The sequence below is a fragment of the Epinephelus fuscoguttatus genome, linkage group LG10 (assembly GCF_011397635.1).
Source record: "Epinephelus fuscoguttatus linkage group LG10, E.fuscoguttatus.final_Chr_v1".
Taxonomy (NCBI): Eukaryota; Metazoa; Chordata; class Actinopteri; order Perciformes; family Serranidae; genus Epinephelus; species Epinephelus fuscoguttatus.
The window spans coordinates 45,858,555-45,873,293 of record NC_064761.1 but is presented as its reverse complement, the minus strand read 5'-3'; the positions used below and the strand labels follow the sequence as shown (position 1 = coordinate 45,873,293).

General features: G+C 44.1%; 1 protein-coding gene across 1 annotated transcript in view; it reads right to left on the bottom strand.

Annotated features, from left to right (window-relative positions):
* Window positions 1–3,551: 3,551 nt before the first annotated feature.
* LOC125895771 (uncharacterized) overlaps window positions 3,552–14,739 on the bottom strand; it is a 30,673-nt gene continuing 19,485 nt past the window's right edge. Inside the window, exons 4-7 of the mRNA XM_049587868.1 lie at window positions 6,438–6,627; window positions 6,197–6,303; window positions 4,792–4,964; window positions 3,552–4,671 (exon numbers count right to left, since the gene is read on the bottom strand). Of these exons, the coding sequence (XP_049443825.1) occupies window positions 4,475–4,671; window positions 4,792–4,964; window positions 6,197–6,303; window positions 6,438–6,627 (667 nt within the window). The 3' untranslated portion in view covers window positions 3,552–4,474. The remainder of the gene's footprint in view (window positions 4,672–4,791; window positions 4,965–6,196; window positions 6,304–6,437; window positions 6,628–14,739) is intronic.

Below are 14,739 nucleotides of genomic sequence, written 5' to 3'. Positions count from 1 at the left end.
CAAAGTCGGTACAGGAAACCTCTGTTACTGAGGGACTTGGTATTGAATTTAACGACGGAGTAATCTTTTCCTTAAATTTTGCGACAGCACTATCTGATAAACATCTAGTATAGTAACTGTTGCTGAGTGGCGTGTAATCGAGTAAAAAGAAATCAAAAGTAATCAGATAATGATCTGATAGTGAGGGATTCTGTGAAAAGACTTTTAGGTTATCAATTTCAATTCCATACGTGAGAACTAGATCAAGGGTATGGTTAAAACAGTGAGTGGGTTCATGTACACCCTGACTGAAACCAATGGAGTCTAATAATGAGATAAACGCGGTAGCCAGGGAGTCATTATCAACGTCGACATGAATGTTAAAATCGCCTACAATAATAACTTTATCTGATTTAAGAACTAAACTGGATAAAAACTCTGAGAATTCAGATACAAATTCAGAATACAGGCCAGGAGCACGGTACACTGTAACAAATAAAAGTGGCTGCAAGGTTTTCCAGGTCGGATGTAAAAGACTAAGAACGAGGCTTTCAAATGAATTATAATCTAGTTTAGGTTTAGGGCTGATTAACAGGCTAGAGTTAAAAATGGCTGCAACTCCCCCTCCTCGGCCGCTGCCTCGAGGAATGTGGGTATTACTATGACTGGGAGGAGTGGATTCATTTAGACTAACATATTCATCTGGACACAGCCAGGTTTCAGTGAGACTGAGTAAATCAATATGATTATCTGATATTAATTCGTTTACTAACACTGCTTTAGACGATAGAGACCTGATATTTAACAGTCCGCATTTAATTCTCCTGTTTTGTCTTTCTGTCACAGAAGAGGTTTTAATTTTTATGAGGTTGTTATGCACAACTCCTCTTTGTTTAATTTTAGATTTAAATAATTTAGGTGGTCGGGGGACAGACTATGAAAACTATGGCTGGGTAACTGAACTAGAAACTCAGAGAGGCGAATAGGACTGCGACTCTGAGTCCTGGTCTCAACTCTGGGTTGTCAGGGATTTAAATTACTAATAAAGTTTGCCAGGTTTCTAGAAGTGAGAGCAGCTCCATCCAAAGTGAGATGAATGCCATCTCTCCTCATAAGACCAGGTTTTCCCCAGAAAGTTTGTCAATTATTAATGAAACCCACATTGTTTGCTGGACACCACCTGGACAGCCAGTGATTAAATGATGACATGCGGCTAAACATGTCATCACTGGTCAGATTTGGGAGGGGTCCAGAGAAAACTACGGAGTCCGACATCGTTTTTGCATATTCACACACCGAGGCAATATTAATTTTAGTGACCTCCGATTGGCGTAACCGGGTGTCATTGACGCCGACATGAATAACAATCTCACTGAATCTATGTTTAGCTTTAGCCAGCAGTTTTCAATTAGATTCAATGTCGCCCGCTCTGGCCCCAGGGATACATTTGACTATGGCCGCTGGTGTTGCTAACTTCACGTTCCTCAGAATAGAGCTGCCAATAACCAGAGTTTTATCCTCAGCGGGTGTGTCGCTGAGTGGGGAAAAGCGGTTGGAAACGTGAACAGGCTGGTGGTGAGCCGTGGGCTTCGGCTTAGAGCTGTGCTTCTGGCAAACCGTAACCCAACCTCCCGGCTGAACGGGATTTACCAGAGGACAGTTAGCAGAGGCTAAGGCTATGCTATGTGGCTCCGCACCAGCTACAGGGGGATGGCTAACTACCGCAGCTACTGAATGGTTTTCCATGGTGCGGAGCCTTGCTTCTAATTCGCTAAGCCTCGCCTCCAATGCAGCAAATAAGCTACACTTATTACAATTACCACTGTCGCTAAAGGAGGCAGAGGCATAACTGAACATTTGGCACACCAAGCAAGAAAGAGCAGAGGGAAAAGCCATCACTAGCTGTAAAGCTAATGTAGCTACCAAGGCTAGTAACGTGCAAACAACAGCTAAGAGATTAGCGAGAAAGTCATAGAAAGGAGGAGAGCTATAAGTGCTTAAACAGAACCAGTGTGGGTTAAGACTGGAAGTAGACGTTAAAGCAACTGAAGTGAGAAAACAGGCTACTAGAATTCACCAGAGCAGTACAGAGACGCTGTCACAGAAACACCGGAAATGACACAACTCGCTTACCGCAATACGTCAGCACGTCCACTTGTATCCTTATAAGGTGTATTAATATTTATGTCCTGTGTTCATTGGCTCTCAGTTACAATCAGGGAATTCCTTCTCACATGCAATCATTCAGTTGATAGGTGGGTATAAAAAGCAGCAATGACGGTATGTCAAGAGGCACGATGGCTATTTTGGCACTGTTAGAGGATGTGGTGGATGGGAGACTCTGGAGGGAGCGGATTTTCAGGAACCAGCAAGACCTACTGGCCAACGTTGATGAGTGGCTTATGAGCCGGTTTCGGCTGCTGCGTGTGGTGCTGCTGGATCTCTGTGCTGTGTTGGGCCCAGCGTTACAAAGAAGCACTCACAGGAACCAAGCTGTGCCGGTCCCCCTTCAAGTGCTGACAACACTGAGGTTTCTGACCACCACCACCACCTTTCAGAGGGAACTGGCTGACAGGTCAGGGGTATCACTGCAGGTCAGGGGTATCACTGCCAACCTTTAGCCGTGTTTTGCCAGACGTGTTAGAAGGTATCACTGGTTTGTCACAGCAGTGCATAAAGTTTCCTCACACAGTGAACAGGCCAAAAAAAAAAAAAGGCGCAGTGTAATTGGTGCTATTGTCTGCACTCATGTTTCTATCAGGGCGCCCTATGATAATGAATTTCGCAAACATTTTCATTTTCTAAATGTTCCGATACTATGTGACGCGTGATGTGTCAACACATGATTCCTTTATACTGAGACACAGCAGTGTGGGGCGCCGACTGGACACTGGAGCTGTGCATGATGTCTGGCTTCTCGGTAGGGATAATTAGAATGTTATTTATTCAGAATTTCATTATCATGTTTCTCTACTGCAGGGTCTAATCCATCTACTAATACTGCAGGTCATAGTGGGTATCCTCTCAAACCCTTTCCCCAACCCACAGAGTGGCATGCCATGGCCAGGAGATGTTGTCCCCGAGCCCTATCCCCAGGCATTTAAGCCAAATGCTGCTGCTGTGCGCCAGCATCTGGATGTCATGCGTTGCTTAACACAAGAAGTATGTTAAGAAAATCAGATTGTCAAACAGGGCTATGGCACAGGAAGTAAAAAGGAGGTGAACGTCCACATGGTATTGTCCATTTAGTGATTTATTTCAGATGGAGAAACTGTCTGATGAGCAGTCAGCTCCAAAGGTCGCTCAGTTTTCTGTCTAAATTCATCACCGCAGATGGGAGTTGCACTTTCTCGTGTGCCCGTTCTGCCACTGTTTGGACTAAAGAATAATGAATCCTTGGGTGCATGGTGTTTTGTCTGAGTGAATTTGGTAAATGATAAAGATAAATGTGTGAAAAGGAAATGTGGAAAACCCAGCCCTGAGAGAATCATACAAATATAAGGAAAACCGATCTACTGGGCAAAATTTGCTGCTGCGGGAAGTCATTTAGATGAAAACCATAAAGAAACACAGAGAAAAATTAAACAAACATAATTTATTGACCAACAATTTCAGTGTACACTTTATGTCAGACAATACTGCCTTTATCTCCTGTAACTCCCTGACAACCTGGTTAACTGACTGTATGGTTTCTCTGTGGATTTGCAAGACTGAGACTGTGACGACACATCTGCTGCTGCTGGATGGCTGAGGCGCACGAGGTGCATGGGAGACGCTGGGCGCACTCTGCTGGGCTGCATCACCAACCTCACTGGAACACCCAGGGACTAAAAGAGAAAAGGATTTTGGATAAAGTTAGTTGTTTTGGATCACGTCTACATTGTGTTTGTACATGAGTGTTTTAACACAGCTTCAGTGCACGTGCTTTACTCAGCCACATCTGTGTCCCCCTCCGCCTCTGTGACCGCTCAGGAGGGATTCGCCGATGATCCCGGCCAGTTTCTCATCAAGGGGTGTGAACTCTGGTGTCCCCTTTCCCCTACCGGTGGTGCACACCTGTGCGAGGCGGTTCGCTTTTTGGCCTCCACCTTCATATCGGACCACTGCTTCTTCTTGACTTGTGACAAAGTCTGAGGCAGCAGCATTTACAGCATCTGCCACCAGCTGCAGTTTGAGCCTTAGTCATGCCCATTTATAGGCACCTGTGGGCAGGGCCAGACGCTCGCTCACCTGCGCCATATTTTGAGTTGATTGTGATTTATAAAGGGCAACATGTGTGGGACATGTGTGGGACATGTGTGCGCACTGTGTTATAAATCAGGATATTTTTGTATGTAAACACTTTCTGTGCTTTGTTCGTACGTCACCTTTCCTGCGCAGAGCTTTATAAATGAGGTTACCAGGTGCTCAGACTACCAGGTGATCAGGTTACCAGGTGACTGAAGGTGTGGTTATGAATCTAAGGTCAGGTGGCTATACTCAGTCGGAGCTGTGGTCATTGTGGTGGCGTCCGCCAGTGTCGTAGCATCCGTATGGTGGTGGAGGTGTTCTGGGTCAGCAGGTGAGTAACCTGGTCCAGATTGAGACAGGCCACCTTTTCGCCGTTCACCTCCAGGATCTCGTCTCCCACCGCCAGCAAGCCGGCGTACAACTTCTCAGTACTGCTGTCCACCATGTCGTCCACGTACACACCTGCAGTACACACAGTACTTTGAATACAGTACTACATTGCAGCATTAATACTCTGTTAATGCAGTCGTCCTCTGATGATTGGTAATATTGGTATTTACAGTAGTACTGTAGTATTAGTACCAGAGTCAGGACGTCCTCTTCCTCTGCTGATGATGAATCCGAACGTTCGGCTCTTCGGTCGACTGATTTCCAACAGAAATGTTCCGTCAGAATAAACCTGAAGAACTCGTCCGACAGAACGGACAGAAGAGGGACGTCCAACATCCTCTATACTGAGACAACGCTGCAGGAACCTGAGAGAAAGACATTGAGGACAGAATGAATAAGTGACAGGAGGACAGACAGTGAGGACAGAATGAAGAACAGACAGGACAGACAGTGAGGACAGAATGAAGAACAGACAGTGATAGGGTTGGGACTCATTAGGATTTTAACGATTCCGATTCCTCTTACCGATTCCTACATTATATTCATTATACTAGCTATACTTAAACAAGTATATAATAAACACAAATGCAATTATACAAATACAAAAACTTTATTCTAACTGTTGCATAGTACAATTAGATGAAAATACACATTTGTGTGTGGTGTGTGTTTCAGATTTAGAGCTTGCATCATCTCCCTGAGAATATATAACAACAAAAATTGATTCTCTGATATCTACAGTAACACTATTACCTCAAATTAACCACAGCAATGTAATAAAAAATACTTATATGCATTCATGCTTGGGCACTGTTATTTATGTGACAACACCTGAATAGAACACACACACACACACACACATTGGCTGTTTGTTTCTACCGCTCCCCTTGCTGGAAGCATCGGATCTCCCGCCGCCAGCCTCCGCCTTGATTAAACGCTGAAAATTAAATAAAAGAGGAAGACAGGTGTCTCCTATTTTGTCGTATTTTGTTATATTTCTCCGTCTCCCCTTGCTGGAAGTCTCGGACCTCCAGCCGCCCTCTCCCGCCTTGATTAAATGCTGAAAATTAAATAAAAGAGGGAGACAGGTTTTTCCTATTTTATCTTATTTTGTTATATTTCTCCCTCTCCCCCTTGCTGGAAGCGTTGGACCTCCCGCCTCCCGCCTCCCACTCCCGTCTCAAACATGGAGGTCTCCCTCTCCGCTGAGCACCCACAGCGCACGCCCACCCTGTTAAATAGCCTGTAACCATGACAACTGTGTGACACAAACTCAGTGCTTTAGTCATTAAATAATGTCAGGCTTTGGACGTTTTTTTTTTTTTTTTTTTTACAATCTAGGAACCATTTGCAGGAACCATTACTCCAAATGTGATGGAACCAGATCCGGATCCCAACCCTACACAGTGAGGACAGAAGAGGGACGTCCAACGTCCTCTATACTGAGACAACGCTGCAGGAACCTGAGAGAAAGACAGTGAAGACAGAATGAATAAGTGACAGGAGGACAGACAGTGAGGACAGAATGAAGAACAGACAGGACAGACAGGAGGACAGACAGTGAGGACAGACAGGAGGACAGATCATGATGTGTTACTGTTCAGCAGATGGTCTATAGTCAGCTGATCGATCCGTCTTCTTCTTCTGCTCCGAAACAAAATTCTGAACTGATGACGACTTCCTGAACTGAAGGAAGGGCGACCCCTGGTGGACAGACAGGAGAAACACAGGTCAGAGAGGAAGGAGGAGGAGGAGGAGGAGGAGGAGAAGGTGAAGAGGAAGAGGAAGAAGAGGACAGAGAAGGAGGAGAGGATGAAGAAGGAGGAGGAGGAGCTCACCACACTGAGTGACTGAACAGACGGTGTGTTCTTCAGAAGGCTGGAGGACATCCTGGGAGCGGGATCAGAGACAGAGGGGCGGTGCCTTGAGTTGAGGCGGTCCAGGCTGGCGGTTCGAGTCCTGCTCAGTGAGACGTTGGACAAAAGACGACGTAGAGACAGACGGGAGGGCTGGTCTCTGCTGAGTACACTGAAGAACACAGAGAATATTTCTGATCCGATCAATATGTCAGGTATCAGTCAGGTGATCCATCCATCAGCTGATGACCTTAGGTGACCTCACATGGGCAGACACAGACACAGAGACAGACAGCAGCTGGGGAACAACCTGCTGGTCACCTGAGATCACCTGAGGTCACCTGAGGTCAACTGACATCACCTGAGATCACCTGAGGTCACCTGATATCACCTGAGGTCAACTGAGTTTACCTGAGATCACATGAGGTTACCTGAGGTCACCTGGGGAAGAAAGACTGTATGGGACAGACACAGAGACAGACAGCAGCTGGGGAACAACCTGCTGGTCACCTGAGGTCACCTGAGATCACCTGAGGTCACCTGGGGTTATCTGACATTACCTGAGATCAACTGAGTTTACCTGAGATCACCTGAGGTCACCTGGGGATACCTGAGATCACTTGAGGTCAACTAAGTTTACCTGAGATCACCTGAGGTCACCTGAGATCACCTGAGGTCACCTGAGATGAACTGAGTTTACCTGAGATCACCTGAGGTCACCTGATATCACGTGAGATCACCTGAGGACAACTGAAATCACCTGAGGTCACCTGATATCACCTGAGATCACCTGAGTTCACCTGATATCACCTGAGGTTACCTGATATCACCTGAAATCACCTGAGGTTACCTGAGATCACCTGAGGTTACCTAAGATCACCTGAGATCACCTGAGGTCACCTGGGGTTACCTGACATTACCTGAGGTCAACTGAGTTTACCTGAGGTCACCTGAGATCACCTGCGGTTACCTGAGATCAACTGAGGTCACCTTATATCACCTTATATCACCTGAGGTCACCTGATATCACCTGAGGTCACCTGGGGTTACTTCAGGTCACCTTATATCACCTTATATCACCTGAGGTCACCTGACATCATCTGAGATTACCTGATATCATTTGAGGTCACCTGGGGTTACCTGAGATCACCTGCGGTCACTTGAGGTCACCTGATATCATCTGAGATCACCTGAGGTCACTGAGGTCAGTTTAAATGAATCTGATCTAACAGTGACTGTACAGAGGAGGCTAATGATGCTAAGCCAACATTGGTTCTAACGTGGGCTGCTGACAGCTCTGATCTGTGACATAGTGTCATGGCATCATACATTAAACTCAGGTTATCACATGACTTTAACAGGAAATGACATCATCAGTAGGACAGGTTGATGTCTGCGGCTCTCTTTCTGTCTGTCCGTGTGTGTGTCTTTCTGTCTGTGTATCAATCAATTCAATAAATCAATCAATTTTATTTATAAAGCCCAATATCACAAATCACAATTTGCCTCACAGGGCTTTACAGCATACGACATCCCTCTGTCCTTATGACCCTCACAGCTGATCAGGAAAAACTCCCCAAAAAACCCTTTAACGGGGAAAAATGGAGACACTGTCTCTCTGTCTGTCCTCCTCTCTGTCCTTCTGTCTGTCTCCTGTCTTTGTGTCCTCCTGTCTGTCTGTTTGCCTGTCTCTCCTCCTGTCTGTCTTCAGCAGCAGCAGTGTCACATGAACATGCTCAGTATGACGTCATGTTTTCATCATACATATTCTTGTCAATATTTTGGACGTGTCACCAGCTGACAGTCATGTGACGTCATTAACGGCGCCGCGTGTCTGAAAGTGTTTGTTGCTGTTCCAGGTGAGTTCAGAGTCTAACGTCCTCCACAGAGACATGTCCCCACAGTGAGGACAGAGGAGATTTGTGAAACGTCATCAGTCGCAGCCCAAGTACTGTTCCAAGTGCACATCCAGCCAAGTACAGGCCAAATGCCTGGATGTGAACTTGCTCTGCCCGTTCCACTGGGGATGCATCGGGAGGTGACTTGTGTGGACTTTTGACAGCCAGGTATCCCAGAATGCATTTCTCACAGACCAACGGCAATGGCAGCCGTCCTTGAGAGTTTGTAAGTAAGTAAGTAAAATGTATTTGTATAGCACTTCTCACAGAGAGAATTCACAAAGTGCTTCACAGGATTAAAACACAGCCAAGAATACATACATTCAAACATACAGAGACACAGAATGAAACAGCAGCAGCTGTTGCAAAACTAAATCACTTAAGACAAGTTGAAGAATGCCTGCCTATACAGGTAGGTTTTAAGGTGCTTCTTAAAAATTTCGACAGATGCTGTGGCTCTCAAGGTCTGTGGGGGGGGCGTTCCACAATCTGGGCGCAATGGACTCAAAGGCCCAGTCACCAACAGCTGCCAACAGGCCGTGATCGGCCGACCTAAGTGTCCTACTAGGAGCGTATACATGCAGCAGGTCAGACAGGTACTCAGGTGTCTGACCATGAAGGGCTCTATATGTTAAAACAAGGATTTTGAACTGGATCCTAAAGCTGACAGGAAGCCAGTCTAGGGAGGCCAGGGAGTAATGTGGCAGTTTTTGAGTGATTTGGTGAACAGCCTGGCAGCGGCATTCTGCACCAGCTGAAGACGATCTACAGAAGTTTTACTGAGACACATGAAAAGAGAGTTGCAGTAATCCAGACGTGATGACACAAAGGCATGAATGATCATTTCCAGTTCAGCATGTGACACAACAGATCTCAGTTTTGCAATGTTTTTAAGGTGGTAAAAGCATGGATGTGTTAATCAAAGGTCAAAAAAACTCTGAGATTTCTCAGATTAGAGCAGATATTTGAATTCAGGGACCCAATACAGCTCGCCACCTCAGAAGCAGTACAGTCAGGAGCGACAATAAGGACCTCGGTCTTAGCAGCGTTAAGCTGGAGGAAGTTGTTGACCATCCAGTCATTAATTGGTCAGGTCGGTCCTATCAGGATTAAAAGAAAAATACAGCTGAATATCATCTGCGTACATATGATATGATACACCCTCAAACCTGCTGATAATGTTTCCAAGAGGAAGCATATACAGAGCAAAAAAAAATTGGACCCAACACTGAGCCCTGAGGCACCCCACAAGAAAGGGGGACGGACTTGGACATAAAAGGACCAGATACTACAGAGAAACTTCTACCACAGAGGTAGGAGGCAAACCAGACAAGGGCACTGCGTGAAATGCCAACACAGTTACTGAGCCTGTCTAACAGAATGTGGTGATCCACGGTATCAAAGGCTGCGCTAAGGTCAAGCAGCATTAGGGTGGTACATTTACCAGTGTCAGAGGCCATCATGATGTCATTAGACACTCTAAGAAGTGCTGTCTCAGTGGAATGTTTCTGACGGTAACCAGACTGAAATTTGTCATAAATACAATGCTTATTTAGGGCAGGCACTAGTTGGTTAGCAACGACTTTTTCTAAAATCTTTGAAATAAAAAGCAATTTAGAAATGAGCCTAAAGTTGCTAAATAATGAAGGGTCCAGATTGGGCTTTTTAAGAAGTGGCTGGACAACCACCTGTTTAAAATAGGAGGGGAAGCAGCCAGCGACCAGTGAGCAATTACGTGGGCAAGACGTGGGCCTGCAGATGTGGGCAAGATGTCTAACGGGCTGGGGGAGATCTTCATACTGCTCACTAGCTTAGTTAAATCTTGTAGGGAGATGGGCAAGAAACGATCCAGTACTGGCTGCTGTAAAGGAGGAACAGGGGGTGGAGCAGAAGAGGGGGTAATACTTGCTCTAACACTAGCAACTTTGTTGACAAAAAAATGACAGAAAATAGTTACACTCACTAACAGACAAGACGGGCACCGCAGGGGGCTGGGAACAGACAAGATTATTTATAGTGTCAAAAATAACTTTGGGATTCCGCTTATTAGAGGAAATGAGGTCAGCAAAATAAGAGGCCCGAGCAGCTTTAACCATTGAGTTATACTCCATTAAGAGTTTTTTAAAATAAATACGATGGACCTGAAGCTTTGTAGACTTCCACAGGCGCTCGATACGGCAACATTTGTGTTTAAAACAACGAATGTCATCATTAATCCAGGGGGTAGAATAACAGTAGCGACTGTACGGGATTTCAGAGGAGCAATCTTGTCTAAAATAACAGAGCAATGTGAGTTAAAAGTGTGAACTAGAGGATTAGCATCAATCTGTTCACCAAAAAGCTGCCCTATGCTGTTATTAAAAACAGAAGAGAATTTCTTGGCATCATTTAACATACGTGAACAAATAACACGCTTTCTGAGTGTATAACCAGTGTTAAAAGACACATTAAAGAGAATGCATTCGTGATCAGCCACAAGCAGCTCCTCAGAGCCGATAATGTCTAATTTTAATCCATGCGTGAAAACCAAGTCCAGAGTGTTGCCCTTAATGTGTGTTGGACCGCTTGGGTAAAATTGAAAGAATCAGTGACTTCTGCAAAGGTGTTTGTGGTGTCATTTATGGCCACCTTAAAATCACTAAGAAGGAGGATTTTCTCAAATTTAATTATGGAAGCTAAGAAGTCACTGAATCCAGATAAAAAAGAGCCATTAACACCAGGAGGGCGATAAATGATAAATTAAAACACAATAAAATGGGTTAGCACGCCCAACTTTAGTCACAGAGTTCAAATGAGGTAAAAGTTCCACAGCTCACCCCCCCATTGAATTCTAGTAGCCTGTTTTCTCACTTCAGTTGCTTTAACGTCTACTTCCAGTCTTAACCCACACTGGTTCTGTTTAAGCACTTATAGCTCTCCTCCTTTCTATGACTTTCTCGCTAAGCTCTTAGCTGTTGTTTACACATTACTAGCCTTGGTAGCTACATTAGCTTTACAGCTAGTGATGGCTTTTCCCTCTGCTCTTTCTTGCTTGGTGTGCCAAATGTTCAGTTATGCCTCTGCCTCCTTTAGCGACAGTGGTAATTGTAATAAGTGTAGCGTATTTGCTGCGTTGGAGGCGAGGCTTAGTGAATTAGAAGCATGGCCCCGCACCATGGAAAACCATTCAGTAGCTGCGGTAGATAGCCATCCCCCTGTAGCCGGTATGGAGCCACATAGCATAGCCTTAGCCTCTGCTAACTGTCCTCCAGTAACTCCCGTTCAGCCGGGAGGTTGGGTTACGGTTCGCCAGAAGCACAGCTCCAAGCCGAAGCCCACGGCTCACCACCAGCCTGTTCACGTTTCCAACCGCTTTTCCCCACTCAGCGACACACCCGCTGAGGATAAAACTCTGGTTATTGGCAGCTCTATTCTGAGGAACGTGAAGTTAAAAACACCAGCGGCCATAGTCAAATGTATCCCTGGGGCCAGAGCGGGCGACATTGAATCTAATTGAAAACTGCTGGCTAAAGCTAAACGTAGATTCAGTGAGATTGTTATTCACGTCGGCGTCAATGACACGCGGTTACGCCAATCGGAGGTCACTAAAATTAATATTGCCTCAGTGTGTGAATATGCAAAAACGATGTCGGACTCCGTAGTTTTCTCTGGACCCCTCCCAAATCTGACCAGTGATGACATGTTTAGCCGCATGTCATCATTTAACCGCTGGCTGTCCAGGTGGTGTCCAGCAAACGATGTGGGTTTCGTTAATAATTGGCAAACTTTCTGGGGAAAACCTGGTCTTATTAGGAGAGATGGCATTCATCTCACTTTGGATGGAGCTGCTCTCACTTCTAGAAACCTGGCAAACTTTATTAGTAATTTAAATCCCTGACAACCCAGAGTTGAGACCAGGACTCAGAGTCGCAGTCCTATTCGCCTCTCTGAGTTTCTAGTTCAGTTACCCAGCCATAGTTTTCATAGTCTGTCCCCCGACCACCTAAATTATTTAAATCTAAAATTAAACAAAGAGGAGTTGTGCATAACAACCTCATAAAAATTAAAACCTCTTCTGTGACAGAAAGACAAAACAGGAGAATTAAATGCGGACTGTTAAATATCAGGTCTCTATCATCTAAAGCAGTGTTAGTAAACGAATTAATATCAGATAATCATATTGATTTACTCAGTCTCACTGAAACCTGGCTGTGTCCAGATGAATATGTTAGTCTAAATGAGTCCACTCCTCCCAGTCATAATAATACCCACACTCCTCGAGGCAGTGGCCGAGGAGGGGGAGTTGCAGCCATTTTTAACTCTAGCCTGTTAATCAGCCCTAAACCTAAACTAGATTATAATTCATTTGAAAGCCTCGTTCTTAGTCTTTTACATCCGACCTGGAAAACCTCGCAGCCACTTTTATTTGTTATAGTGTACCATGCTCCTGGCCCGTATTCTGAATTTGTATCTGAATTCTCAGAGTTTTTATCCAGTTTAGTTCTTAAATCAGATAAAGTTATTATTGTAGGCGATTTTAACATTCATGTTGATGTTGATAATGACTCCATTGGCTTCAGTCAGGGTGTACATGAACCCACTCATTGTTTTAACCATACCCTCGATCTAGTTCTGACGTATGGAATTGAAATTGATAACCTAAAAGTCTTTCCACAGAATCCCTCGCTATCGGATCATTATCTGATTACTTTTGATTTATTTTTACTCGATTACACGCCACTCAGCAACAGTTACTATACTAGATGTTTATCAGATAGTGCTGTTGCAAAATTTAAGGAGAAGATTACTCCATCGTTAAATTCAATACTAAGTCCCTCAGTGACAGAGGTTTCCTGTACCGACTTTGATCATTTTGTCGATAGTGCCGTAGGCTCGCTGCGAACAAAACCTGACTCTGTAGCTCCTCTTAAAAAGAAATTAAAAAAGCAAAGAAAGTTCGCTTCTTGGTATAACTCTCAGACCCGTAAATTAAAACAAATATCGCGAAAATTTGAAAGGAATTGGCGATTAACCAAACTGGATGAATCTCGTTTAATCTGGACAGACAGTCTCAAAACTTATAAGAGGGGCCTCCGCAATGCCAGAGCAAACTATTACTCAGCATTAATAGAAGACAATAAGAACAACCCCAGGTTTCTTTTCAACACTGTAGCCAGGCCGACTGAGAGTCAGAGCTCTATTGAGCCTTGTATTTCTTTAGCCCTTAGCAGTAATGATTTTATGAGCGTTTTTAACGACAAAATTCTAACTATTAGAGGCAAATTCATGACCTCCTGTCCTCAGATAGTACCTATCTAACCTCAAACACAGCTGTAAGACCTAATATATATTTAGATTGCTTCTCCCCAATTTCTCTTCAAGAATTGACTGCAGTGATTTCTTCATCTAAATCATCAACATGTCTCTTAGACCCCATCCCAACTAGGCTACTTAAGGAGGTCTTTCCTTTAGTTAACACTCATATATTAGATATGATCAATATATCCTTATTAACAGGCTATGTACCACAGTCTTTTAAGGTAGCTGTAATTAAACCTCTACTAAAAAAAACCCACCCTGGATCCAGAGGTGTTAGCCAACTATAGACCAATATCTAATCTTCCCTTTATGTCAAAGATCCTTGAGAAAGTAGTCGCAGACCAGCTGTCTGATTTTCTCCATGATAATAATTTATTTGAGGAATTTCAGTCAGGATTTAGAGTGCATCATAGCACTGAGACAGCACTAGTTAAAATTACAAATGACCTTCTGATTGCTTCGGACAAAGGACTTGTCTCTGTACTTGTTTTATTAGATCTTAGTGCAGCGTTTGACACAATTGACCATCAAATTCTACTGCAGAGACTGGATCACTTAATTGGCCTAAAAGGTTCTGCACTGAGCTGGTTTAAATCTTATTTATCTGATTGTTTTCAGTTTGTTGACGTTCATAATGAATCATCCTCACGTACCAAAGTTTGTTTTGGAGTTCCATGAGTTCTGTGCTCGGACCAATCCTATTTACTCTATATATGCTTCCTTTAGGTAACATCATTAGAAATCACTCTATAAATTTCCATTGTTATGCGGATGATATTCAGTTGTATTTATCGATGAAGCCAGAAGAAACTAATCAATTAACTAAACTCCATAACTGCCTTAAAGACATAAAAACTTGGATGAGCACCAATTTCCTGATGTTAAATTCAGACAAAACTGAAGTTATTGTTCTTGGCCCCAAACAACTCAGAGACTCTTTATCTGATGACATAGTTTCTCTAGATGGCATTGCTCTGGCCTCTAGCACTACTGTAAGAAACCTCGGAGTGATATTTGATCAAGATTTGTCTTTTAATTGTCATTTAAAACAAACCTCATGGACTGCATTTTTCATCGCGTAATATTGC